Below are 26,851 nucleotides of genomic sequence, written 5' to 3'. Positions count from 1 at the left end.
GTCCTGGTCAGAAAGGCAAATGGTCCTTATTGGTGTTAAACAAGTATCTGACAAAGAGCAGAGGGACTCCACCCCCCTCCCAACCCCCCCCAATTACACAAGACCCCCCCTCCGCTTCTCAGGGTGAAGCAAGGCCAGGGAGGAAAGAAAGAGAAGCGAGCACAGCCAGAAGGCGGCAGAGGGACTTCGTGGCGACATCGCTGACCAGCACAGGAGACCGTGCCGCGGCGCTGCTCTGCCCACTGGAGATGAGGGCAGGCGGGAGGGGGGAGAGGGTCAGTAGCAGGGCTGCTGCAGGCCCCCACCCGTGCCCCCTACCCTGCCTGCCCCGTGATGGGTATCTACCGGTTGGGTTCCTGCCGCTCCGGAGGCACTTCTGCAGCCGGCAATAGTGGCACCGGTTGCGCGACTGCCTGGTGATGATGCAGTTCCTGTCCCGGCTGCAGTGGTACACCCGCCTGTCGCCAGGCGCGTATCCAGGGTGGGGCAGGCAGGGCACGTGCCCTAGGCGCCACTGAAGGGGCTGCGCAATGTGCCTGCCATGCCCCACCCCTGCCCCCACCACGACAATTTTTTTAAAAAGTTCTTTAAGAACTTTTTTTTTTGGTCTGGGCCAGTGGTGCCCCCCCACAGCGGCCCCCCCCCCGTCAGACATGCCATGACTCGCCAGTTGTGAGATCTGTTGGGGGGGAGGCTCCTGGAGAGCAGAGGCAAGTGAGTCAATTGCAGCGGAAGGGTTAAAACTAGAGAGCTTTCCCCCCCCTCCCTCCCTGTGGGCAGCCCCGCCTTCTCCCAGCAGCTGCTGCAGCCTGATTGGTTCTCCTGAGCTCTGCCTTCTTGTGCTCCGCCCCCATTAGTATGCAGCCAGCTGCCCAGCGAGGAAGCCAAGCTGAATGGGACGGAGGAGGAGGGAATGGTTTGCTGGGCTGCGCTCAAGGCAAGGACAAACGAAACCTTATGATAAAGCCCGTATCTGTTTCCCCCATCTCTCTCTGTGTGTGAGTGAGAGATTTCTACCCCCCCCTTGCTTGGAAGCCACCACTGGGTGTGTGCATGTTTCCCGTCTGTGTGTGAGAGCAAGAGTAGCACTGCCTCCAAAAGCCTGAATTTGATTTGTCTGTATGCGTTTCTTCCCTTCCCAGCTGGAAAAGTTGTCTGTGTTCTGCACTTTGAAAGCCTCTGTGTGTGTGTGTGTGTCTTGCTCACTTCCCTCCTTCTTCCCCCTGATTTGGAACTGCCTATTTCTGTGGGAGAAAGACCTCTCCACCTCCCACACACTTGAAACATCCCCCTCTTTGTTATGCTGCTTCTCACTCTTGAGTTCTGCCTTGTGCTCTGCTCCCCTTAGTAAGCAGTTGCCCAGCGAGGAAGCAAAGCGGAATGGGACGGAGGGGGGAATTGTTTGCTGGGCTGCTCTCAGGGAAAGGACAAACAACACCTTATGATAAAGCAGAGATGTAACTATAGGGGGGGCAGGGGGGCATGTGCCCCGGGCGCCATCTTTTCTGGTCACGTGGGGGGCGCCGGCATGACCAAAAAAATTTTTTGTAATTTTTTAAAAAATTTTTTGTTAATACAAATGTTTCCTGCTCAGTGCAGCAGTGCTGCAGCAGTCAAGGGAGCGTGACGGCGCCCCCTCCCCCACGAGCAGTCCCTTCCACGCCGCCTGTGGGCCCCCCCATTGCTTTGCTGGCGCCTGGCGGCCAGTCAGTGGCCTGGCTTGGCGGCGGCGGGCGCTTGTGAGGAAAAACCTAAGTATAATGTAGTATGTTGGGGGGGTGCGGGGGGTGCCATTTCAGTGCTTGCCCCGGGCACCGTTTTCCCTAGTTACGCCTCTGTGATAAAGCCCTTATCTGTTTTCCCCATCTGTGTGTGTGTGTGTGTGTGTGTGAGAGAGAGAGAGAGAGAGATTTCTACCCCCCCCTCCCCGCCTAGAAGCCACTGGCATTTGATTTGTGTGTATGTGTTTCTTCCCTTCTCAGCTCAAAAAGTTGTGTCTGTGTTCTGCACTTTGAAAGCCTGTGTGTGTGTGTGTGTGTGTGTGTGTGTGTGTCTTCCTCACTTCCCTTCTCCTGCCCCTGATTTGGAACTGCTTATTTACGTGGGAGAAAGACACACACACACACCCCCGCACACACACTTGAAAAATCCCCCTTTTTGTTTTGCCTTGTGCTCCCACCCCCTTGGAATGCAGGCTTTCAAGTGGAGACAGTACTGCTCTTGTGCGTGCGTACACACACACACACACACACACACACACACACACAGTGGCTTCTAAGCAAGGGGTAGAAATATCTGCCATGGATATTCACAATTTTGCTCAGTCTCCTGCCTCTGACAGTGGCAACTACTCATATTTCAAAGGGAGGTGAAAACACATGCAAAGTGCACACTATAGGAGAAGATATCTGAAAAAGGCAGTATCCTCATTTTTCATAATGTGGTGGAATTTAGCCCTAAGGCATGGATATTTATGTCCCTCCAGCTATGTAACACCAATTATTCTTGCTCTACTTATTTATTTATTTATTTTTACATTATCTATCCTGCTCTTCCTCCAAGGAGCCCAGAGTGGTGTACTACATACTTAGGTTTCTCTTTCACAACCACCCTGCAAAGTAGGTTAGGCTGAGAGAGAAGTGACTGGCCCAGAGTCACCCAGAAAGTATCATGGCTGAATGGGGATTTGAACTCGGGTCTCCTCGGTTTTAAGTCCAGCACTCTAGCCACTACACCACGCTGGACCTGGCCAATTTTACTTTAAATCTTGGCTAAATTCTAATCCTCAAACATAACCTGTGGCAAATATTTCCATAGGCCAATTAGAAATTATGTGAAAGAGAGTTTCCTTTAATCGTTTTGGAATTAGCCAACTTAAAGTCCATTTGTGTTTGTGTTATGATAAAACGAAAGGCCACATACTACTGTTTCATCATGAGTGAGCCTGCGTCCACTTTCTTCTAAGCAACTACTTCCTGCTAAGCAAAATATTTCAGTATGTATTTTACATCAGTTTATTTTTTGCATTCTGCTTTGAATCCAATTGTAATTCCACCATAGTTCTAGGCAGTGTCAGTCTCCTCTCTTTGTATATATAGCAACTAAGCTCCTTCTTAAATTTAGTGTCCTCCTAGCATAAAGAGCTCCATGCTGCCCCAAAATACTTTTTATTCCATTGTGAGTTTGGTTTGAGGGGAAATTTTCACTGGCAGTCTCAGGCTGCTGGGTTGAGGCAAAAAATTGATCCAAGAAGATAGGCAGGAAAAATAAATTTAGAAGTAAAAAAGACATTCCTAAAGACATGTGTAATGTGAACACTAGGAAGGTAACTAATAAATAAATATTTTGACTAGACTAGAGATAAATAATGACTCCTGAAAAGTTTGGAGTCACCTGTCATGGCGGTGGTGGTGGTGGAGGGGGCCTCCGGTGAGGGAGGGCCCTCCAAAGGCCTTTAGGTCCAGGCTCCAAATTTACCTAGATGCACCACTGCCTATAAGGCTGGAGGTGGTCTAGCCCTCAGACCAGAAGCCAATGACAGACCTGTCCTCCATAAATTTGTCTAAGCCCCTTTTAAAGCCATCCAAGCTAGTGACCATCACCACCAGTGTTCCCTCTAAGGTGTGTGCAATGCGCATGTGCATGTGCTCACATGTTTTTAAAAATGTTTTTTAAAGGACATAGTTCTGGCAATTAACTATATGACTATATAAATAGTTATAAATATAATAATATACGGTAGTTATAAATATAACTATATAAACATTCACCATGTTCATAATGTGGAGCCAGCGTGGTGTAGTGGTTAGAGTGCTGGAATAGGACTGGGGAGACCCGAGTTCAAATCCCCATTCAGCCATGATACTTTCTGGGTGGCTCTGGGCCAGTCACTTCTCTCTCAACCTAACATACTTCACAGGGTTGCTGTGAGGAGAAACTTAAGTATGTAGTACACCACTCTGAGCTCCTTGGAGAAAGAGCGGGATATAAAATGTTAATAATAATAATAATATGGGGATCTGAGTCTGAGTGCACTATATATTGTGAAGTGTGTGTGTGTGTGTATCAGTGAGGGGCCCATTTTAAAATCTTGTCTCTGGGCCCATTTTAACCTTGCTACACCCCTGCGCGCTCTCTCTCGCTCTCTCTCTCTCTCTGAGATTTCCTTCCCCCTATGCTTAGTAAAGTTATCTGTCAGATGTTTGGACAGGGGCGCAATTTCAGTGCTTGCCCTAGGTGCTATTTTCCCTAGATATGCCTCTGCCTGTTGCAGATGCTCCTTCTAAAAAAGCATTTACAGGCTTCACAGGAAAGGATGCTCTAGTGCCTCCTGGTTGCGCTGTCTCCACAGACCAGGCAGGTTTGCTGATCCCCGGGGCCATCTGCAAGAGACCAAGGACAAGGGAGGTGTGAGGCACCGCGAGGAGGCGTGAGGCACCGCGAGGCGAGGAGCACCCACCAGAACTGAAGCTGAACTGAACAGAACGGAAGAGAACTGAACAGAACAGAACTGCAGCTGAAGCACCCACCAGAACCGAAGCTGCCTGCTCCGTGGTGGGTATCTACCGGTTGGGTTCCTGCCGCTCCGGAGGCACTTCTGCAGCCGGCAATAGTGGCACCGGTTGCGCGACTGCCTGGTGATGACGCAGTTCCTGTCCCGGCTGCAGTGGTACACCCGCCTGTTGCAGATGCTTCTTCTAAAGAAGGATTTACAGCCTTCACAGGCGAGGACGCCGTAGTGCCTCCTGGTTGCGCTGTCTCCACAGACCAGGCAGGTTTGCTGATCCCCGGGGCCATCTGCAAGAGACCAAGGACAAGGGAGGCGTGAGGCACCGCGAGGAGGCGTGAGGCACCGCGAGGCGAGGAGCACCCACCAGAACTGAAGCTGAACTGAACAGAACGGAAGAGAACTGAACAGAACAGAACTGCAGCTGAAGCACCCACCAGAACCGAAGCTGCCTGCCCCGTGGTGGGTATCTACCGGTTGGGTTCCTGCCGCTCCGGAGGCACTTCTGCAGCCGGCAATAGTGGCACCGGTTGCGCGACTGCCTGGTGATGACGCAGTTCCTGTCCCGGCTGCAGTGGTACACCCGCCTGTTGCAGATGCTTCTTCTAAAGAAGGATTTACAGCCTTCACAGGCGAGGACGCCGTAGTGCCTCCTGGTTGCGCTGTCTCCACAGACCAGGCAGGTTTGCTGATCCCCGGGGCCATCTGCAAGAGACCAAGGACAAGGGAGGCGTGAGGCACCGCGAGGAGGCGTGAGGCACCGCGAGGAGGCACCGCGAGGAGGCGTGAGGCACCGCGAGGCGAGGAGCACCCACCAGAACTGAAGCTGAACTGAACAGAACGGAAGAGAACTGAACAGAACAGAACTGCAGCTGAAGCACCCACCAGAACTGAAGCTGCCTGCCCCGTGGTGGGAGTCTACCTGTTGGGTTCCTGCCGCTCCGGAGGCACTTCTGCAGCCGGCAATAGTGGCACCGGTTGCGCGACTGCCTGGTGATGACGCAGTTCCTGTCCCGGCTGCAGTGGTACACCCGCCTGTTGCAGATGCTTCTTCTAAAGAAGGATTTACAGCCTTCACAGGCGAGGACGCCGTAGTGCCTCCTGGTTGCGCTGTCTCCACAGACCAGGCAGGTTTGCTGATCCCCGGGGCCATCTGCAAGAGACCAAGGACAAGGGAGGCGTGAGGCACCGCGAGGAGGCGTGAGGCACCGCGAGGCGAGGAGCACCCACCAGAACTGAAGCTGAACTGAACAGAACGGAAGAGAACTGAACAGAACAGAACTGCAGCTGAAGCACCCACCAGAACTGAAGCTGCCTGCCCCGTGGTGGGTATCTACCGGTTGGGTTCCTGCCGCTCCGGAGGCACTTCTGCAGCCGGCAATAGTGGCACCGGTTGCGCGACTGCCTGGTGATGACGCAGTTCCTGTCCCGGCTGCAGTGGTACACCCGCCTGTTGCAGATGCTTCTTCTAAAGAAGGATTTACAGCCTTCACAGGTGAGGACGCCGTAGTGCCTCCTGGTTGCACTGTCTCCACAGACCAGGCAGGTTTGCTGATCCCCGGGGCCATCTGCAAGAGACCAAGGACAAGGGAGGCGTGAGGCACCGCGAGGAGGCGTGAGGCACCGCGAGGCGAGGAGCACCCACCAGAACTGAAGCTGAACTGAACAGAACGGAAGAGAACTGAACAGAACAGAACTGCAGCTGAAGCACCCACCAGAACCGAAGCTGCCTGCCCCGTGGTGGGTATCTACCGGTTGGGTTCCTGCCGCTCCGGAGGCACTTCTGCAGCCGGCAATAGTGGCACCGGTTGCGCGACTGCCTGGTGATGACGCAGTTCCTGTCCCGGCTGCAGTGGTACACCCGCCTGTTGCAGATGCTTCTTCTAAAGAAGGATTTACAGCCTTCACAGGTGAGGACGCCGTAGTGCCTCCTGGTTGCACTGTCTCCACAGACCAGGCAGGTTTGCTGATCCCCGGGGCCATCTGCAAGAGACCAAGGACAAGGGAGGCGTGAGGCACCGCGAGGAGGCGTGAGGCACCGCGAGGAGGCACCGCGAGGAGGCGTGAGGCACCGCGAGGCGAGGAGCACCCACCAGAACTGAAGCTGAACTGAACAGAACGGAAGAGAACTGAACAGAACAGAACTGCAGCTGAAGCACCCACCAGAACTGAAGCTGCCTGCCCCGTGGTGGGTATCTACCGGTTGGGTTCCTGCCGCTCCGGAGGCACTTCTGCAGCCGGTAATAGTGGCACCGGTTGCGCGACTGCCTGGTGATGACACAGTTCCTGTCCCGGCTGCAGTGGTACACCCGCCTGTTGCAGATGCTTCTTCTAAAGAAGGATTTACAGTCTTCACAGGTGAGGACGCCGTAGTGCCTCCTGGTTGCGCTGTCTCCACAGACCAGGCAGGTTTGCTGATCCCCGGGGCCATCTGCAAGAGACCAAGGACAAGGGAGGCGTGAGGCACCGCGAGGAGGCGTGAGGCACCGCGAGGAGGCACCGCGAGGAGGCGTGAGGCACCGCGAGGCGAGGAGCACCCACCAGAACTGAAGCTGAAATGAACAGAACGGAAGTGAAATGAACAGAACAGAACTGCAGCTGAAGCACCCACCAGAACCGAAGCTGCCTGCCCCGTGGTGGGTATCTACCGGTTGGGTTCCTGCCGCTCCGGAGGCACTTCTGCAGCCGGCAATAGTGGCACCGGTTGCGCGACTGCCTGGTGATGACACAGTTCCTGTCCCGGCTGCAGTGGTACACCCGCCTGTTGCAGATGCTTCTTCTAAAGAAGGATTTACAGCCTTCACAGGTGAGGACGCCGTAGTGCCTCCTGGTTGCGCTGTCTCCACAGACCAGGCAGGTTTGCTGATCCCCGGGGCCATCTGCAAGAGACCAAGGACAAGGGAGGCGTGAGGCACCGCGAGGAGGCGTGAGGCACCGCGAGGAGGCACCGCGAGGAGGCGTGAGGCACCGCGAGGCGAGGAGCACCCACCAGAACTGAAGCTGAACTGAACAGAACGGAAGAGAACTGAACAGAACAGAACTGCAGCTGAAGCACCCACCAGAACTGAAGCTGCCTGCCCCGTGGTGGGTATCTACCGGTTGGGTTCCTGCCGCTCCGGAGGCACTTCTGCAGCCGGTAATAGTGGCACCGGTTGCGCGACTGCCTGGTGATGACACAGTTCCTGTCCCGGCTGCAGTGGTACACCCGCCTGTTGCAGATGCTTCTTCTAAAGAAGGATTTACAGTCTTCACAGGTGAGGACGCCGTAGTGCCTCCTGGTTGCGCTGTCTCCACAGACCAGGCAGGTTTGCTGATCCCCGGGGCCATCTGCAAGAGACCAAGGACAAGGGAGGCGTGAGGCACCGCGAGGAGGCGTGAGGCACCGCGAGGAGGCACCGCGAGGAGGCGTGAGGCACCGCGAGGCGAGGAGCACCCACCAGAACTGAAGCTGAAATGAACAGAACGGAAGTGAAATGAACAGAACAGAACTGCAGCTGAAGCACCCACCAGAACCGAAGCTGCCTGCCCCGTGGTGGGTATCTACCGGTTGGGTTCCTGCCGCTCCGGAGGCACTTCTGCAGCCGGCAATAGTGGCACCGGTTGCGCGACTGCCTGGTGATGACGCAGTTCCTGTCCCGGCTGCAGTGGTACACCCGCCTGTTGCAGATGCTTCTTCTAAAGAAGGATTTACAGCCTTCACAGGCGAGGACGCCGTAGTGCCTCCTGGTTGCGCTGTCTCCACAGACCAGGCAGGTTTGCTGATCCCCGGGGCCATCTGCAAGAGACCAAGGACAAGGGAGGCGTGAGGCACCGCGAGGAGGCGTGAGGCACCGCGAGGCGAGGAGCACCCACCAGAACTGAAGCTGAACTGAACAGAACGGAAGAGAACTGAACAGAACAGAACTGCAGCTGAAGCACCCACCAGAACCGAAGCTGCCTGCCCCGTGGTGGGTATCTACCGGTTGGGTTCCTGCCGCTCCGGAGGCACTTCTGCAGCCGGCAATAGTGGCACCGGTTGCGCGACTGCCTGGTGATGACGCAGTTCCTGTCCCGGCTGCAGTGGTACACCCGCCTGTTGCAGATGCTTCTTCTAAAGAAGGATTTACAGCCTTCACAGGCGAGGACGCCGTAGTGCCTCCTGGTTGCGCTGTCTCCACAGACCAGGCAGGTTTGCTGATCCCCGGGGCCATCTGCAAGAGACCAAGGACAAGGGAGGCGTGAGGCACCGCGAGGAGGCGTGAGGCACCGCGAGGCGAGGAGCACCCACCAGAACTGAAGCTGAACTGAACAGAACGGAAGAGAACTGAACAGAACAGAACTGCAGCTGAAGCACCCACCAGAACCGAAGCTGCCTGCCCCGTGGTGGGTATCTACCGGTTGGGTTCCTGCCGCTCCGGAGGCACTTCTGCAGCCGGCAATAGTGGCACCGGTTGCGCGACTGCCTGGTGATGACGCAGTTCCTGTCCCGGCTGCAGTGGTACACCCGCCTGTTGCAGATGCTTCTTCTAAAGAAGGATTTACAGCCTTCACAGGCGAGGACGCCGTAGTGCCTCCTGGTTGCACTGTCTCCACAGACCAGGCAGGTTTGCTGATCCCCGGGGCCATCTGCAAGAGACCAAGGACAAGGGAGGCGTGAGGCACCGCGAGGAGGCGTGAGGCACCGCGAGGAGGCACCGCGAGGAGGCGTGAGGCACCGCGAGGCGAGGAGCACCCACCAGAACTGAAGCTGAACTGAACAGAACGGAAGAGAACTGAACAGAACAGAACTGCAGCTGAAGCACCCACCAGAACCGAAGCTGCCTGCCCCGTGGTGGGTATCTACCGGTTGGGTTCCTGCCGCTCCGGAGGCACTTCTGCAGCCGGCAATAGTGGCACCGGTTGCGCGACTGCCTGGTGATGACGCAGTTCCTGTCCCGGCTGCAGTGGTACACCCGCCTGTTGCAGATGCTTCTTCTAAAGAAGGATTTACAGCCTTCACAGGTGAGGACGCCGTAGTGCCTCCTGGTTGCACTGTCTCCACAGACCAGGCAGGTTTGCTGATCCCCGGGGCCATCTGCAAGAGACCAAGGACAAGGGAGGCGTGAGGCACCGCGAGGAGGCGTGAGGCACCGCGAGGAGGCACCGCGAGGAGGCGTGAGGCACCGCGAGGCGAGGAGCACCCACCAGAACTGAAGCTGAACTGAACAGAACGGAAGAGAACTGAACAGAACAGAACTGCAGCTGAAGCACCCACCAGAACCGAAGCTGCCTGCCCCGTGGTGGGTATCTACCGGTTGGGTTCCTGCCGCTCCGGAGGCACTTCTGCAGCCGGCAATAGTGGCACCGGTTGCGCGACTGCCTGGTGATGACGCAGTTCCTGTCCCGGCTGCAGTGGTACACCCGCCTGTTGCAGATGCTTCTTCTAAAGAAGGATTTACAGCCTTCACAGGCGAGGACGCCGTAGTGCCTCCTGGTTGCGCTGTCTCCACAGACCAGGCAGGTTTGCTGATCCCCGGGGCCATCTGCAAGAGACCAAGGACAAGGGAGGCGTGAGGCACCGCGAGGAGGCGTGAGGCACCGCGAGGCGAGGAGCACCCACCAGAACTGAAGCTGAACTGAACAGAACGGAAGAGAACTGAACAGAACAGAACTGCAGCTGAAGCACCCACCAGAACTGAAGCTGCCTGCCCCGTGGTGGGTATCTACCGGTTGGGTTCCTGCCGCTCCGGAGGCACTTCTGCAGCCGGCAATAGTGGCACCGGTTGCGCGACTGCCTGGTGATGACGCAGTTCCTGTCCCGGCTGCAGTGGTACACCCGCCTGTTGCAGATGCTTCTTCTAAAGAAGGATTTACAGCCTTCACAGGCGAGGACGCCGTAGTGCCTCCTGGTTGCGCTGTCTCCACAGACCAGGCAGGTTTGCTGATCCCCGGGGCCATCTGCAAGAGACCAAGGACAAGGGAGGCGTGAGGCACCGCGAGGAGGCGTGAGGCACCGCGAGGAGGCACCGCGAGGAGGCGTGAGGCACCGCGAGGCGAGGAGCACCCACCAGAACTGAAGCTGAACTGAACAGAACGGAAGAGAACTGAACAGAACAGAACTGCAGCTGAAGCACCCACCAGAACCGAAGCTGCCTGCCCCGTGGTGGGTATCTACCGGTTGGGTTCCTGCCGCTCCGGAGGCACTTCTGCAGCCGGCAATAGTGGCACCGGTTGCGCGACTGCCTGGTGATGACGCAGTTCCTGTCCCGGCTGCAGTGGTACACCCGCCTGTTGCAGATGCTTCTTCTAAAGAAGGATTTACAGCCTTCACAGGCGAGGACGCCGTAGTGCCTCCTGGTTGCGCTGTCTCCACAGACCAGGCAGGTTTGCTGATCCCCGGGGCCATCTGCAAGAGACCAAGGACAAGGGAGGCGTGAGGCACCGCGAGGAGGCGTGAGGCACCGCGAGGCGAGGAGCACCCACCAGAACTGAAGCTGAACTGAACAGAACGGAAGAGAACTGAACAGAACAGAACTGCAGCTGAAGCACCCACCAGAACTGAAGCTGCCTGCCCCGTGGTGGGTATCTACCGGTTGGGTTCCTGCCGCTCCGGAGGCACTTCTGCAGCCGGCAATAGTGGCACCGGTTGCGCGACTGCCTGGTGATGACGCAGTTCCTGTCCCGGCTGCAGTGGTACACCCGCCTGTTGCAGATGCTTCTTCTAAAGAAGGATTTACAGCCTTCACAGGCGAGGACGCCGTAGTGCCTCCTGGTTGCGCTGTCTCCACAGACCAGGCAGGTTTGCTGATCCCCGGGGCCATCTGCAAGAGACCAAGGACAAGGGAGGCGTGAGGCACCGCGAGGAGGCGTGAGGCACCGCGAGGCGAGGAGCACCCACCAGAACTGAAGCTGAACTGAACAGAACGGAAGAGAACTGAACAGAACAGAACTGCAGCTGAAGCACCCACCAGAACCGAAGCTGCCTGCCCCGTGGTGGGTATCTACCGGTTGGGTTCCTGCCGCTCCGGAGGCACTTCTGCAGCCGGCAATAGTGGCACCGGTTGCGCGACTGCCTGGTGATGACGCAGTTCCTGTCCCGGCTGCAGTGGTACACCCGCCTGTTGCAGATGCTTCTTCTAAAGAAGGATTTACAGCCTTCACAGGTGAGGACGCCGTAGTGCCTCCTGGTTGCACTGTCTCCACAGACCAGGCAGGTTTGCTGATCCCCGGGGCCATCTGCAAGAGACCAAGGACAAGGGAGGCGTGAGGCACCGCGAGGAGGCGTGAGGCACCGCGAGGAGGCACCGCGAGGAGGCGTGAGGCACCGCGAGGCGAGGAGCACCCACCAGAACTGAAGCTGAACTGAACAGAACGGAAGAGAACTGAACAGAACAGAACTGCAGCTGAAGCACCCACCAGAACCGAAGCTGCCTGCCCCGTGGTGGGTATCTACCGGTTGGGTTCCTGCCGCTCCGGAGGCACTTCTGCAGCCGGCAATAGTGGCACCGGTTGCGCGACTGCCTGGTGATGACGCAGTTCCTGTCCCGGCTGCAGTGGTACACCCGCCTGTTGCAGATGCTTCTTCTAAAGAAGGATTTACAGCCTTCACAGGCGAGGACGCCGTAGTGCCTCCTGGTTGCGCTGTCTCCACAGACCAGGCAGGTTTGCTGATCCCCGGGGCCATCTGCAAGAGACCAAGGACAAGGGAGGCATGAGGCACCGCGAGGAGGCGTGAGGCACCGCGAGGCGAGGAGCACCCACCAGAACTGAAGCTGAACTGAACAGAACGGAAGAGAACTGAACAGAACAGAACTGCAGCTGAAGCACCCACCAGAACTGAAGCTGCCTGCCCCGTGGTGGGAGTCTACCTGTTGGGTTCCTGCCGCTCCGGAGGCACTTCTGCAGCCGGCAATAGTGGCACCGGTTGCGCGACTGCCTGGTGATGACACAGTTCCTGTCCCGGCTGCAGTGGTACACCCGCCTGTTGCAGATGCTTCTTCTAAAGAAGGATTTACAGCCTTCACAGGCGAGGACGCCGTAGTGCCTCCTGGTTGCGCTGTCTCCACAGACCAGGCAGGTTTGCTGATCCCCGGGGCCATCTGCAAGAGACCAAGGACAAGGGAGGCGTGAGGCACCGCGAGGAGGCGTGAGGCACCGCGAGGAGGCACCGCGAGGAGGCGTTAGGCACCGCGAGGCGAGGAGCACCCACCAGAACTGAAGCTGAAATGAACAGAACGGAAGTGAAATGAACAGAACAGAACTGCAGCTGAAGCACCCACCAGAACCGAAGCTGCCTGCCCCGTGGTGGGTATCTACCGGTTGGGTTCCTGCCGCTCCGGAGGCACTTCTGCAGCCGGCAATAGTGGCACCGGTTGCGCGACTGCCTGGTGATGACGCAGTTCCTGTCCCGGCTGCAGTGGTACACCCGCCTGTTGCAGATGCTTCTTCTAAAGAAGGATTTACAGCCTTCACAGGCGAGGACGCCGTAGTGCCTCCTGGTTGCGCTGTCTCCACAGACCAGGCAGGTTTGCTGATCCCCGGGGCCATCTGCAAGAGACCAAGGACAAGGGAGGCGTGAGGCACCGCGAGGAGGCATGAGGCACCGCGAGGCGAGGAGCACCCACCAGAACTGAAGCTGAACTGAACAGAACGGAAGAGAACTGAACAGAACAGAACTGCAGCTGAAGCACCCACCAGAACTGAAGCTGCCTGCCCCGTGGTGGGTATCTACCGGTTGGGTTCCTGCCGCTCCGGAGGCACTTCTGCAGCCGGTAATAGTGGCACCGGTTGCGCGACTGCCTGGTGATGACACAGTTCCTGTCCCGGCTGCAGTGGTACACCCGCCTGTTGCAGATGCTTCTTCTAAAGAAGGATTTACAGTCTTCACAGGTGAGGACGCCGTAGTGCCTCCTGGTTGCGCTGTCTCCACAGACCAGGCAGGTTTGCTGATCCCCGGGGCCATCTGCAAGAGACCAAGGACAAGGGAGGCGTGAGGCACCGCGAGGAGGCGTGAGGCACCGCGAGGAGGCACCGCGAGGAGGCGTGAGGCACCGCGAGGCGAGGAGCACCCACCAGAACTGAAGCTGAAATGAACAGAACGGAAGTGAAATGAACAGAACAGAACTGCAGCTGAAGCACCCACCAGAACCGAAGCTGCCTGCCCCGTGGTGGGTATCTACCGGTTGGGTTCCTGCCGCTCCGGAGGCACTTCTGCAGCCGGCAATAGTGGCACCGGTTGCGCGACTGCCTGGTGATGACGCAGTTCCTGTCCCGGCTGCAGTGGTACACCCGCCTGTTGCAGATGCTTCTTCTAAAGAAGGATTTACAGTCTTCACAGGTGAGGACGCCGTAGTGCCTCCTGGTTGCGCTGTCTCCACAGACCAGGCAGGTTTGCTGATCCCCGGGGCCATCTGCAAGAGACCAAGGACAAGGGAGGCGTGAGGCACCGCGAGGAGGCATGAGGCACCGCGAGGCGAGGAGCACCCACCAGAACTGAAGCTGAACTGAACAGAACGGAAGAGAACTGAACAGAACAGAACTGCAGCTGAAGCACCCACCAGAACTGAAGCTGCCTGCCCCGTGGTGGGTATCTACCGGTTGGGTTCCTGCCGCTCCGGAGGCACTTCTGCAGCCGGTAATAGTGGCACCGGTTGCGCGACTGCCTGGTGATGACACAGTTCCTGTCCCGGCTGCAGTGGTACACCCGCCTGTTGCAGATGCTTCTTCTAAAGAAGGATTTACAGTCTTCACAGGCGAGGACGCCGTAGTGCCTCCTGGTTGCGCTGTCTCCACAGACCAGGCAGGTTTGCTGATCCCCGGGGCCATCTGCAAGAGACCAAGGACAAGGGAGGCGTGAGGCACCGCGAGGAGGCACCGCGAGGAGGCACCGCGAGGAGGCGTGAGGCACCGCGAGGAGGCACCGCGAGGAGGCGTGAGGCACCGCGAGGCGAGGAGCACCCACCAGAACTGAAGCTGAACTGAACAGAACGGAAGAGAACTGAACAGAACAGAACTGCAGCTGAAGCACCCACCAGAACTGAAGCTGCCTGCCCCGTGGTGGGTATCTACCGGTTGGGTTCCTGCCGCTCCGGAGGCACTTCTGCAGCCGGCAATAGTGGCACCAGTTGCGCGACTGCCTGGTGATGACGCAGTTCCTGTCCCGGCTGCAGTGGTACACCCGCCTGTTGCAGATGCTTCTTCTAAAGAAGGATTTACAGTCTTCACAGGTGAGGACGCCGTAGTGCCTCCTGGTTGCGCTGTCTCCACAGACCAGGCAGGTTTGCTGATCCCCGGGGCCATCTGCAAGAGACCAAGGACAAGGGAGGCGTGAGGCACCGCGAGGAGGCGTGAGGCACCGCGAGGCGAGGAGCACCCACCAGAACTGAAGCTGAACTGAAGCTGAAGCTGAAGCACCCACCAGAACCGAAGCTGCCTGCCCCGTGGTGGGTATCTACCTGTTGGGTTCCTGCCGCTCCGGAGGCACTTCTGCAGCCGGCAATAGTGGCACCGGTTGCGCGACTGCCTGGTGATCGCGCAGTTCCTGTTCCGGCTGCAGTGGTACACCCGCCTGTCGCAGATGAAACTTCTAAAAAAGCATTTACAGACTTCACAGGGCCATCTGCAAGAGGCAAGATTAGTTCAAAGGTTTGAAAGTTCAATGGTTCAATTTTTCAATGCTTCAAAGTTTTGAAGGTTCAAAAGTTTGAAGGTTTTAGGGTTCGAAAGGTTCAAAATTTCAGTGGTCTCTCTGGAAACTACCTGGGGAACCCTTTTGAACAGTGTCATATAAACAGGAGCCATGAGAAATCCGGGAGGAGAACTGGAGACCGCTGTGATTTCCGTCTTCTCCATCAAGGCTTTTCCTCTGGGCTCCTTCATGTGTCCATTCTATTGCCCAGGCCACTGAGGAAGGTTTCCCGGTGTGGTTCTTCCAATCTGGGCGAGGGGAGGAAAAGAGGAGTCAAGCAGAAGTGACCCTCACCCTAACCCCATGCAGGGAAGTATCTTCAAAGGTATGTTTTGGAGGGGAGTGGGCATTGAGGTCTTCCAAGCAGCGCTGCACCCCCGGGGTAGCCCACAGGACCCCTGGCAGCTGGAGGGCGGGCAAGTACTAATTTTAGTCAGGGTCTTGCTGCATGGGCAAAGAGGTCAGCTTTCCACTGCCCAAACAGCCGCTGCTGCTTGGAGGGAGAGAGACTTTCGGTAACCTCCTCCCCACTGAATTCTCCCACAACTTTGTCTGGCTCTAGTTGTCGGTTGTGGCTGGAAGAGTTGGCTAGACAAACCCTGGGGCCTCCGTGTGCAACTGTGCCCATCGACTGGCATGTGGGTTAGGCCCCAGACCCCCCCCCTTGGGGGTGGCCTCTGTTGGCGGAGACCTTGCTAGCAGCACACAGCTGGGACCCACCACTGACCCGGCCCAAGGAAACGGGGACTCTGGTCCGAGGATCAGCCCTGCCCTTGCCTGCCAAGGAAGAAGAAGGGAAGCAGACACGCAGAGCCAAGGCCTGGCTTGTTGTGCAGCTTGGCTTTAATTTTCTGGAAGACCAGACCCCAGAACCACAAGGCTTCCGATACACAGACTAGAGAACAGGCACGTTTGTGAAGTGGAGGATGGAAGACAGGAAGAGAAGGGGGCCCCCTACAACTTGTGGGGAGCTGCCCCCACAATTCACCAAGCAGCCCCTGGCAGAGATGGAGCCCACGGAGCTTGGCTGGGCTTCACACACACACACACACACACACACACACACACACACACACCCTAAACGTGAGATGTTGGAATGTTCCTACAAGGCTTTCTTGTTTGTTGAGGGAGGGGCCGAGGAGATGCCAAGAAGAGGAGGAGACCCCCCACCACTCAAATGGCACGCAGTCGTTTTGCAAGACGGACCCGTCCTGGGACGATAGCGACAGGCAGGACGTTGCTCTTCTGGACTATCCCGGGGAGCTCTCACTTCCGAAAGGCACTGAGATGGCTCTAGCTGGATCTCCATACAGCCTCCAAGAATTGCCAGGGTGGCGGGGGGCGGGGAGGGCATAAACTTCTGTAGGGACATCAGAAGCAGCCGTCTGCTGGCCCATCTAGCTTAGGCTTGTCTTGGCCACACTGACTGGCAGCAGCACTTGGGCATCTTGGAGAAGGCTCTTCCCTGGCCCTACCCGGGCACATCAGGACTTGAACCCAGGACCTCGTACATTCAGAGCATATGCTCGTACCACTGAACCATGCTCCCCTCCTCCTCCAGCTAATTTATTCCAAGCTGCAGTACAGATACTCACACAGCTGTAGGGGAGGTGGTGTGCGTGTGGAAGAGATTCCCCTTCAGAGATGGAGCCGCTCTGGGAAGAGCAGAAGAAGGTTCCAAGTTCCTTCCCTGGCAGCATCTCCAAGATAGGACTGAGAGAGATTCCTGCCTGCAACGTGGGAGAAGCCGCTGCCAGTCTGTGAAGACAATACTGAGCGAGATGGACCCAGGGTCTGACTCAGTACACGGCAGCCTCCTATGTTCCTAAGGGGAAACACTTATTTGTTTAGGAAGCGTGTTCCAGAGTCCCTGGGCAACCCTAGAAAAGTCCTGGTCTCAAGTTGCCACCAACTGAGCCGGGGCAACCATGACCGGACCTCCCCAGATGATCTCAACAGGCAGTGGGGTTGACGAAGAAGAAGGGGCACCCTTCAATATGGGAGGAATGGTGCCCGATTGCATCTCCGCCAGACCTTGGGAAGAAGAGCAGAGAAGACCTGGGGATGATCAGAGGAATGCTTCCCAAAAGCAGAGCCAGGGAAAGGCCCGGAAGCCCACATGAGGGGGTGACCGAAGGCTGCTGACCCCTGGGAGCCCCCCCCGCCCCCCTGTGCCAACCCAGAGTCTTTGTGGGGTGGGGACAGGCCCCCCTCAAAGGCCTCCGGGGAACTTGAGTGCAGGAGGGAGGGAGGGGTCGGGGTTTGGGGTGGTCCCTGCTGTTGGTGGCACCCTGGAGCCGGCTCTCCCGCTGGAATGAGCCCCCCCCACCCCCAGGCGTGCTTCTTGGAATGCAGGGGTGGTGATGTCATCGGCTCTGGAGCAGGAGAGCTGACCTTGGAGACCGAGAACTCTGCCGCGTTTGCTTAGCGACCTGGAGGCTGAGGCCAGGCCTGCAGGGAGGAGGGCCCCACCACCACCTGGCCGGGCCCCGTCCATCTCCGGGACCTCTGTGGGGCCTGAGCCCTCCCCCCTCCACCACCGCCTCCGAAATAGGAGGCCCAGGGACGGCTGCCGGTCTGGGGTCTGGCCTCTAACTCCAAAGACGCAGGCGTGGCCCTGGCCTTTGGCCACCGACTCCCAGGGCCAGGCAGTTGGGGGGCAGATTGCTCCATCCTCAAGCCTGCTGCCTCCCCTGAGCTCTCTTGACTGACCCCATGGAGGCTGCCACGCCCCCTGCCACATCTCCCGCCACGCCTGCCGCCGTGCCTCCTGCCACGCCCCCTGCCACATCTCCTGCCACGCCTGCCGCCGTGCCTCCTGCCACGCCTCCTGCCACTCCTGCCGAGGCACCACCCGCTACACCTCCAGCCGCTCCTCCGTCCACACCTCCCACGGCGCCTCCTGCTGCACGCCCCGTGGCGCCTCTTCTCCCCCCACCACAGGCCCCTCCTTCCGCCACAGCTCCAGCCACACGGCTGAGGATCCATGAGGACGTCACGGCACCACTGCTCCAAGTCCACGTCGTCTTCTGGTAAGGCGTGGCAGGGCTGCTTCCTGGCCCCCACAAGGCATGCCGCAGTCAGAGGAGAGGGCAGGGAAGGGAAGGGGAAGCAAGGTCCACCTGAGCGGGGGGGGGGTGGAGGGCTCCCTCTCCCCCTCTCTCTCTGGCTAACCTGCCTCACAGGGTTGTTGTGAGGGTAGAAGGCTGAGGGGCCTGAACTACACCTTGATCTCCTTGGAGCAAGGAGGGGAGAGAAACGAAGCCATCCTCTGGGTGAGAGGCAGAACTGGTGGGGGCATTTCTGGGTATCCCTGTTCAGTTTCTGCTGGGGAGGGAGAGACGGCATGGCCCTCATATGGAGGGTCGCTGATGAGTTCTTCCAGGTCAGCTCACCTGGTGGATGGGCTGGGAGTAAAAGGCAAAGGGGCGGAAGCTGTTTAAAAAGCCGGCACTTGGACACGTCTCTTTCCTTTTTCATCCTGTAGAAGCGGATGAGGATACAGGCTCCGGGTAAGTAGCCACTTAGAGAAGCGCAGTGGCCCCCCCCCCCGCCGGCTTGTCCCTTCAGCAGCCCCCTATTCTGCCCCCTGGATCTCCTCTAGTTGCCTCTGTGGTCCCTCCGGCCCCTCCTCTCTCTGCCCTTGTGCTGCTTCTGCCACCCCAACACATTGTATGGGGGCATCATCGCTGCACGACCAGACCCTTCCTCCCCTCCTTCGGGAAAGGCCTCCTGACTGGACCCTCTTGTGATCCTTCTCCCCAGTTTGAACAGCTGAAGAGATTCCTGGAAAGAACCTTCCCAAAGAGCCTGGAGATCGTAAGTGGCTGGGGAGCGGTGTGGGTGTGGGGCAGCGGGGTCTCTTGTTCACCCAGGGGCTTCTCGGTTGCTTCTGATGCTTGTGTGTGTTCGGCTACTTTTTAATGGGACGTTGTTTGATTCTCTTGTTGCTTTTAACCCTGGTTGCAATCCACCTCCAGTGATCTTTGACCTCAAAGGCAGGACACCAAAGTTCTAAAAGTACAGTAAAACAAAGAGAGCCTTTAGCAAAATGCAGGGGCCGCTGGATTAGTCTGGGGCAGTCTTGGGAGGAGCACAAGAACGTCTAGGGGTGGTGGTGCATGTGCCCCTGTTTTCAGCACTGGCTGCCATCTTGCGGGGGGGGCATTAAAATCAGGAGGCTCCCCTGGAGAGCAAAACAATCCCCAAACAAGCACCAAGATCATCTCTCTCTCCTTCCTTTCCAGACTGGGGACATTGGCAACCTCCCTGGTGCCTTTGAGGTGACGCTCCCAGAATCGCACCAAGTTTTGCATTCCAAGCTTGTGAGTATTCACTCCGCTCTGTGAGCAATCCTGCAAACCTACTTTCTGGAGTCCCCGTAAGGTGCCCTTGCTGAGGCACACTGCTGCATTTGATGCTGGGCGGAAGGCACACAGGTGCATCCTGGGGCACGCAAAGAAAGAGCCATGCTAGGCACCTGTCTGCAGAGGTGGCCAGAAACTGACTCCACAGGCAGAAGAGACAAGCACCCAGGGTCTGGGCCTCTCTATGGCTGATGTCGTTTTTGCAACACCCGGGAAAGAAGGAAATGGGTGTGTATGGCTGGGGCAGAGCAGGGCTGACTCTGGGATGGAAATTGCCACCTGGGTCTCCCTAGTTCTTGCAACATCCCCCGCCCCACCACCCAAACAGTGGAACGATGATGCCCCCGAGTGTGTGAAGCCCATGGCCTTCTGGTCCTAAATGGTGACAACCCCAAAAGGGGAACATGAAGTTTCTTCCGTTCCCATAACTTGACCCAGGATGAAAGCCAAGCCCAGAGAAGAAAGGGAGACATGTTTTAATCTGTGCATTCATTAAGCCTAAAAGCCAACATGTTACATGTTTCCTATTGTATACGTTTCAGATTGTATTATTCTGCTCTGTTGGTAGACAGCTGGTAGATAAACTGAGATTTCACAAGGTCCTTTTGCAAGACCTCAGTTGAATCTGAGCTCTCTGGCAGCTCAGGTTCAGCAAAGTGCATCTTCATTTGGCCTGCCCAGAAACGGAAATCCTGGCAGAAGGTCCTTTTGATCTCCAGCCCAGGATTTGCAAGGCTTATTTTGACTGGCTTAGGTGACTTCTCGGCCCAGGGACAAAGGCAGGGGAGATTCCATAGCTTGTTCAGATACTGATGGTTTGCCAAAATGGAAGGAGATTTGGAAGAGGGATCCTGGTGTGCCCATCCTTCCCAAGGTCGTGGGTGGTGCATCTAACAACGGTGGGAGGGATGGGCACGCCCGGATCCCTCTTTTAAACAGGTGCTGCAGGTTTTTAAGGGGTTCAAAAACTTGCTTGGCTGGAGGCCACCAGGGAAGCTCAGCTTGGACCAACCCGCTCTTCTCCTGCTCAGAAGACTGGCAGGTCCTGCAAAAGCAGGGAGACGATCCAGCCCAGGGCATCCCGAGGCTCTGCGGCCCCTGAAGTAAGGTGCCAAATGCTGCCTTGCCCCACAGCCCTCGTGTGGGGCCATCTCAAATCCAGGCCTTGCATGTGGCGGGGGGGGAGCCGTGAAGGGAGGTTCCCAGCAGCCTCCTCTCCTCCCCTTGGGCTTCTTGGAAGCTGTGCCAGAAGCGTGAGGAGAAGCACTGCTGGCAAAGCTCGCAGCGACTGGGTTGGTCCTCAGGAGCTGCCCTGAGAGCAGGCGGGCTGCTGGCCGCCCTGCCGACACCCCGATCCCTGGCCCCCTGAGGTGGCCGCCTCACCCAGCCTAATGGAAGGGCCGCCCCTGACCCCGCCAGTGACAAATCTCTCCTCCTCCCTCCCAGAACGGTGATGGGTACGTGGACACCAACGAGAAAGTCAAGAAGATTTGCGATGGCATCTGGAAGATCCTGAGGCCCTATTCCAAGCTGGAGTTCATCATGCCAGAACCATCGGCAAAAGTGGCAGAGAAGCCAGCGCCCGAGCCCCCAACCCAAATCCTGGTCCGAGAGGTCGCCACCATCCAAGCCTCAGAAGCCGGCACCATCAAGCTCCCCAGCGCCATCAAAGTCTCCAACGCCGGCCCCATCAGAGCCTCCAACGCCGGCCCCATCAAGGTCCCAGATGCCGGCACCCGGCCCCTCAAGAAAACAGGCAGAGAGGTGGATGCCGGCGCACCCAGTGCCGTAAAATCCCCGGCAGAGCGGGAGCTGGAGCGGAAGGCGTCGGCCAAGGTGGCCAAGAAGGCCAGCGTGGGCAAAGCAACGGTGGAGCAGGAGCTGGAAGGGAAGCCATCGGCAAAGGTGGTGAGGAAACCAAGCGGGGGGAAGTCCATGGCGGAGCGGGAGCCGCAGCGGAAGGCGTCGGCCAAGGTGGCGAGGAAGCGGAGCATCGGGAAGTCCAAGGTGGAGCCGGAAGGGGAACCCAAGCTGGAGGTGGAAGGAAGAGCGGCCCCCAAGGGCCCCCCAGAGGACAAGCCGCCGGGCAAACCCTGAAGGCGATGAGTGTCGGGAGATCCAGGTACTGGGGAGTGGGCCCCCCTTGGAAGAGGCATTCCCGCTGGGGGGGGGGTGCAGAAGCCCCTTTCGCTGCTAAGGTGATGAGATGCAAACCCCACACAGACCCTCACTTTGGAACTCCGTCACGTAGGAAGCTGCCTTCTCCTGAGTCTGGCCCTTGGTTCGTCTCGCTCCCTGTTGTCTGCACACACTGGCAGCAGCTCTCCTGGGTCTTAGACCAGCCCCCGCGCCCCCTGCCCCCCTCCCTGGAGATGCGGCTGCCGCCAGGGACTGAACCAGGGCCCTCTGGCAGGCCAAGCAGCGGCCCCTCTGCCTCTGAGCCACCAGGGCCCTCTTCAGGAAGAACCCCGGCCAAGGGAGGGGAGAGGGGAGGGCTCCACCCCTGTGGCCCACTTTAGCTCGAGGTGCTGTCCACTCTGGGGTCCTGGCCCCCCAAGTGCTGACGGGACCCTGGCCCTGTCCTTTCTCCTGCAGGATGTGGATCGGGGGCAGATCATGATGGAGTCGTCCGCAAAGGAGGAGCAGTCTCCCTGGGCGGCCCCTGAGGCACCTGCTGCTGCCCCCCCCTCCCTGGATCCTCCCCCCCTGCAACTGGCAACAATACAAGCGCCTGATATCCGGTGCCTTTTGCTTCCCAGGCGGCTTATTTCACTTCTTCAGGCCGTGAGCGGGAGCCCACTGTCTCCTGGCCTCCTCTTGGCCCTGGGGCGCCCGAGCCGATTCCCCTCGGGGCCAAATGGCAGCCGTGGGGCAGAGGCTGAGCTGGACTGGGGCCACAGCCAGGAGCAATGGATGGAAGACCCCCACCACACACACTCCCCACGGTCCCCATTCCGATTAGCCCCCCACCCCACCCGCCTCCCATCCCCAGCTACTCTGTAGGAAACCAAAAGCAGACCAAGTCGCATGCCTGGCTTTACTCGGCGTGGCTTCCCAGCACGTCTCCCCAGGCTTATGGACTAGAAACCCGCTATTTGCTTTGGCCGTGTCCTGTGTGTTCAGAGTTCCCTGTGACCTCAGAGCTGCACGTGCTCCTGCAGGACTTCCAGGCGAGGCTGGTCAGACCACAGCGGTTCATTTCACCAGGAGCGACAGCAAGGCCAGGAGCACCCGGAGTTCTCGGGTGTTCATGCCATGCTCTGCAGGAGCTTGCTGGGCTCCGTCACCCCAACTCCTGAACGACGGGCCCTTCTCCTTGTGAGGACACAGCCTGTAAGGGAAGCCGAGAGGCCCAGAAAGCCGGACCTTGTGCCCAGCTTAGACCCCCCTGCACCTTCTCCTGCCCCACCCGCCCCGATGCTTATGCAGGACTGCAGCACAGCTACAGGCCAGACTCCGTGTCCGTGTGCTTTCCTGCTGGGGTCAAGGGAACTCATCCTTGCCCAGACCAGCCACCTTGCTGGACCCTGCTGGTAACTTGAAGCACATCCATGTTTAGCAGCCTCGGGGGGGGGCTTTCTTTTTCTTTTAATTAATTAATTAATAATTTTATTATTATTCGTTTATTATTATTTTTATTTTATTTTATTATTCCTTTATTTTATTCATCATCTGTCTACATGTACCCTGAGCTCACTAACATCCTGGCAGGTTGGTCATCCTGCCTACCTCACAGGGTGGTTGTGGGGATTTTTTTTTTAAAGGGAGCCTCTATGATCCCCTAAACTCATTCATTAGAGGACCTGTGTGTGTGTGTGGTGGTGGTGGTGGGGGTCTTGCCCCTGCTGACTGGTGCTGCTCCTGGAGATATTCCTTCTCTCCGGCCACAACGATCTGCCAGGTTGCTTGCATGGGGAAGAGGGCGAGCAACGGCTACTGGCCTTCGGCGCTGTCGACTTCTCTTGGGATCAGGGGGGCAGGAGCAGCCCCCTGAACACCCGGTGCTGGTGACACCAGCAGGAGGGGGGCTGCCCTCTTCCCCCCCCACCCTGCCCGCCAGCTTTTGGGCTTCCCAGGTGCACCTGGTTGATGGTGGCTGCATGAGGCAGGACCCTGGCCTAGAGGGGCCTTGGGCTGGATCCAGCCGCAGGGCTGTCCTTAGACACTGGCATCCCCATTCCTGGTGTCCCAGAGGGGAGCAGCCCTGCTCACACAGTGGTCTCGTACTCCATGACCACGGCCAGGCTGGGGGCTGCGTCCCCCTTCCACGGAGCCACGGGACCCCCTTTGGGACCGCGGCGCTCCCTGGCCCGGCCAGCGCTGAGCTCCGGCTGGACGGTGGTGCGGTGGATCCCATGCTGGCAGAACACTAGCCGGACCCGCTCCAGGACGGCCTCGCAGGAGCCGACGTTGAGGCAGTGGACGTGGGCCGTGGCCACCAAGCTCCTGGGGCCGTCCAGCTGCCACACGTGGAGCTCCTGCAGGGCGGCCACCCCTTCCGTGGCCTGCAGGCGCCACGCCAGCAGCTGCAGGTCCAAGGCCTCCGGGACAGCCTGCAGGAGCACCAGGGCAGAGCGGTGTAAGGCGGGCAGGGCCAACGCCAGGAGGGCCATGGCTACCACCAGGGCGAGCCCGGGGTCCAGGTAGAGGAGCCAGCAAGGGGCTGGTTCATGCCAGGGAGGCGCAGAAGCATCCCCAGCCCAGCAGGGGGGCCGGAGGCAGGGGCCGAGGCAGGCCACGTGGCCCAGACATGGCGTCCAGAGCAGATGGAAAGCCGCTGAGTGCAGGAGGACGGCCATGGGACCCAGGCAGGCCACCACCCAGCCCGGGCAGAGTGCCTGCTGCCGACCAGGTTTCTCCACAGACAGCGTGGGGCCGACCTCTCTGTCGCCGTCTGTCCAGGCCTGCTCGTTTGCTGAGGATCCGTCTCCCAGCAGATCTGCAGAGGAAGCAGCAGCTGAAGTGGGCAGGGAGAGGAGAGACCCACTTCTTATGGGCAGGGGGCACAGATGAGTGGTCCAAGGGGCACCCTGGCAGAGGAGGGGGGGGCCTCACTCAAGGAGTGAGGGGCAAAGATGGCACTGAAGCCCATCAGTTATGTGTTCTGGGACGAAGGACTCTCCATCCTCTCACCGTTTGGTGGCCCCAAGTTCTAGTATTCCACTGCAGCAGATGTGCCGCCACTGAAGAGGCGAGCCACATCCCAGCAGCAATAAAAACAGGCTTGCCTCTTCAGCGTCCTGTGGAAACCTCTAAATACTGCCAGTATTTTCAGCATTTCCTTCTGTTATTGGTCTAACAAACTGCCGTTATCTTTCCTTCAAGGGACTGTTAGTTTGGTTCTCCCCACTCCTTGGATTCAGGGGTCCTGGGTCAGGCTCCCCTTCCCCACATCCCTCTCCCACACACCCATGAATCCCAGGACTCACCTTCCATCTCATGGGAAGAGCTGCCGCCTGCTTGCGTAGCCCTCCTCCTCTTCCTGCAGCAGCAGCAGCAGGGCTGCCTCCCTGGGTCTTGGCGGTGCCTCTCGGGCAGGCCTGCTCCGGCCAGGTGAACAGGGATGCCCACGGCTCCAATCCCCATCAACGCCAGCGCATGCTCTGTGACTTGCGGAGCTGCTACTCTGCGCAGTGCCTCAGGGATGAGGGCCAGGCACAAGGCGCTCAGCAGCACAGCACTGGCCAAGGTACCAGCCACGCGGGCTCTGGCCCACCCAAAGGTGTTCCTCCTCCCAGTGGGGCAGCCCCCAGCGTCCAGCCAGACCTCGGCCAGGGCCACGGCCAGGGCCAGCGTGCCTCCCAGGGTGTGGAAGGAGCAAGTCAGCAGGAGCAAGGACCCCGTGGTCCGGCTGGCAGCCACCTCGACCAAGAAGAGGGCCGCAGAGAGGCAGAACTGGCTAGCCAGCCAGCCTGGGGAGCCGATGGCCCAGCGAGGTGAGGGGGACCCCATGCCCACCCTGGCTGGCTTTTCCCAGGGGGCTGCCATCCGGGCCTCCTCTGTTCCAGCTGGTGCCCCCTCCTCTGCCCTGCTCTCTCCTCCTTTCCGGTCCCTTGCCCCGTCTGGGCCTGTGGCTTCCCTCCCCTGCCCTGCTAGTCGCCTGCCTCCCTCTCTGGGCTCCTGCCGCCACTGCTCTGAAGCTCTGCACTCCGAGTGCCCAGTGCACACAGCCCTGTGGCCTCCGGCCGGGGGTCTCTTAAAGCGGCAGCGCTCTCCTGCTGGCCCCACGCCCAGGCCCAGCTCCCAGCTGCAGAAAGCGGGTCATAATCTTGCATGTGATTCTCTCTGGGACAATGGGCGAGAGTGTGGGGCTGCCAAGTCTGACCAAAGCCATTCTCGGAGAGGGGCTCTGGCCAATATTTCTCCGCAGAGCAAGCCGCTCACACCTCCGGGAGCTGCTAGCAGCAGCAGAGCCACCCTTCCAGGACAGGCCCCGGGATCTCCAGGCATCAGCGGCACCCCTCTCCAGGTGGCTCTGGAAAGCCAGCCTGCAGGTCTCCGTGGCTTTATCCTTGGCAAAACTCTGGAGAGGAACTTCTCCCAGCTGCGCTTCAGTCAGAACTGGCATCCCTCTCCTCCATCGGCAGGGCTTTTCTCTTTTTTTTTTTGCAGGGAGGTGTGGGGTTATTTTGCAGAACTGGGTCAAAAAAGCACCGTTCCAAGTGGGGACTCCCTTCTGTAGAGCAGAGGGAAAGCAAATATCCCCACCACCACCACCACCACCCTGCTCAGCAGCAGAGCCTCTCTGGCAGGCCTGCTGCTGTGGTCTCCCTGTGGGTCATCTTAGACTGTACTTCTTAGACTCTCCACCCTCCTTTTGCTCTGGAAACCACTGTGGGGCCCTTCTCTTCTCGAGAAGCAACCTGGAGGGGGGCGTGGATGACCCACAATACATGAGCCTCCCCCTGTCCAGGCAAAGGCAGCCTCCTTAAGTGGTCCCTCCTGACTGGGCCAGGGGGCACCTTCAGAAAGTCTCTTCAAGGGGGGGCGGGGGGCGCTGAGCCCACTGGAAGGCACAGAGTCCCTCCTGGGGTCTGTTTCTGGGGTTCTGCAATGCAGTCCTCCGTGAATACTGCCGGGGAGAGAGGGGGCCGAGGCGAGTTTGGGTTTCTGCCCAGAATCCCTCCCCCTGAAACTGCCTCGGGCAAGAGGCAAGGCCAGCCTCATCCAGCGGGGGGGGGGTGGACCTTGAGAGCGAGGGGCAAAGGTCAAGCAGACGCGGCCCAGCCCCTGCCCAGCACCCCTCCAGCGACAGGGGCAGGGAGCCCCTCTGGTTTCTCCCCTCCGTCCACCACTTTGAGAACTGTTTGTTGGAAGCAGCATATGTACGAT

General features: G+C 58.6%; 2 protein-coding genes across 2 annotated transcripts; one reads left to right on the top strand and one right to left on the bottom strand.

Moving 5' to 3' along the window:
- Positions 1-422: 422 nt before the first annotated feature.
- LOC128337269 (uncharacterized) lies at positions 423-22,263 on the top strand. Its single transcript, XM_053278059.1, has 6 exons — positions 423-468; positions 858-937; positions 18,918-18,971; positions 19,400-19,477; positions 20,966-21,641; positions 22,115-22,263. Exons 1-5 carry the CDS (start codon positions 423-425, stop codon positions 21,614-21,616), a joined length of 909 nt encoding a protein of 302 aa, XP_053134034.1. The 3' UTR covers positions 21,617-21,641; positions 22,115-22,263.
- LOC128337091 (proton-coupled zinc antiporter SLC30A1-like) lies at positions 21,295-26,198 on the bottom strand. The gene is made up of 2 exons (XM_053277688.1): positions 24,949-26,198; positions 21,295-24,458 (listed from the first exon to the last, which is right to left on the bottom strand). The coding sequence occupies exons 1-2, from the start codon at positions 25,505-25,507 to the stop codon at positions 23,728-23,730; spliced, it is 1,290 nt and encodes a 429-aa protein (XP_053133663.1). The 5' UTR covers positions 25,508-26,198; the 3' UTR covers positions 21,295-23,727.
- Between the last annotated feature and the right edge of the window lie 653 nt (positions 26,199-26,851).

Source organism: Hemicordylus capensis, chromosome 14 (assembly GCF_027244095.1).
Source record: "Hemicordylus capensis ecotype Gifberg chromosome 14, rHemCap1.1.pri, whole genome shotgun sequence".
Classification (NCBI taxonomy): Eukaryota; Metazoa; Chordata; class Lepidosauria; order Squamata; family Cordylidae; genus Hemicordylus; species Hemicordylus capensis.
This window is presented reverse-complemented; position numbering and strand designations above follow the sequence as displayed.

Excerpts from the sequence above, each read along its gene's own strand:
- LOC128337269 (XM_053278059.1), top strand. The coding sequence starts at position 423 with ATGCAGTTCCTGTCCCGGCTGCAGTGGTACACCCGCCTGTCGCCAG. Across the intron at positions 469-857 it reads GTACACCCGCCTGTCGCCAG|TATGCAGCCAGCTGCCCAGC; the intron begins GCGCGTATCCAG and ends CGCCCCCATTAG. Across the intron at positions 19,478-20,965 it reads AAGTTTTGCATTCCAAGCTT|AACGGTGATGGGTACGTGGA; the intron begins GTGAGTATTCAC and ends CCTCCCTCCCAG.
- LOC128337091 (XM_053277688.1), bottom strand. The coding sequence starts at position 25,507 with ATGGCAGCCCCCTGGGAAAAGCCAGCCAGGGTGGGCATGGGGTCCCCC. Across the intron at positions 24,459-24,948 it reads CTCTTCCCATGAGATGGAAG|ATCTGCTGGGAGACGGATCC; the intron begins GTGAGTCCTGGG and ends CTTCCTCTGCAG.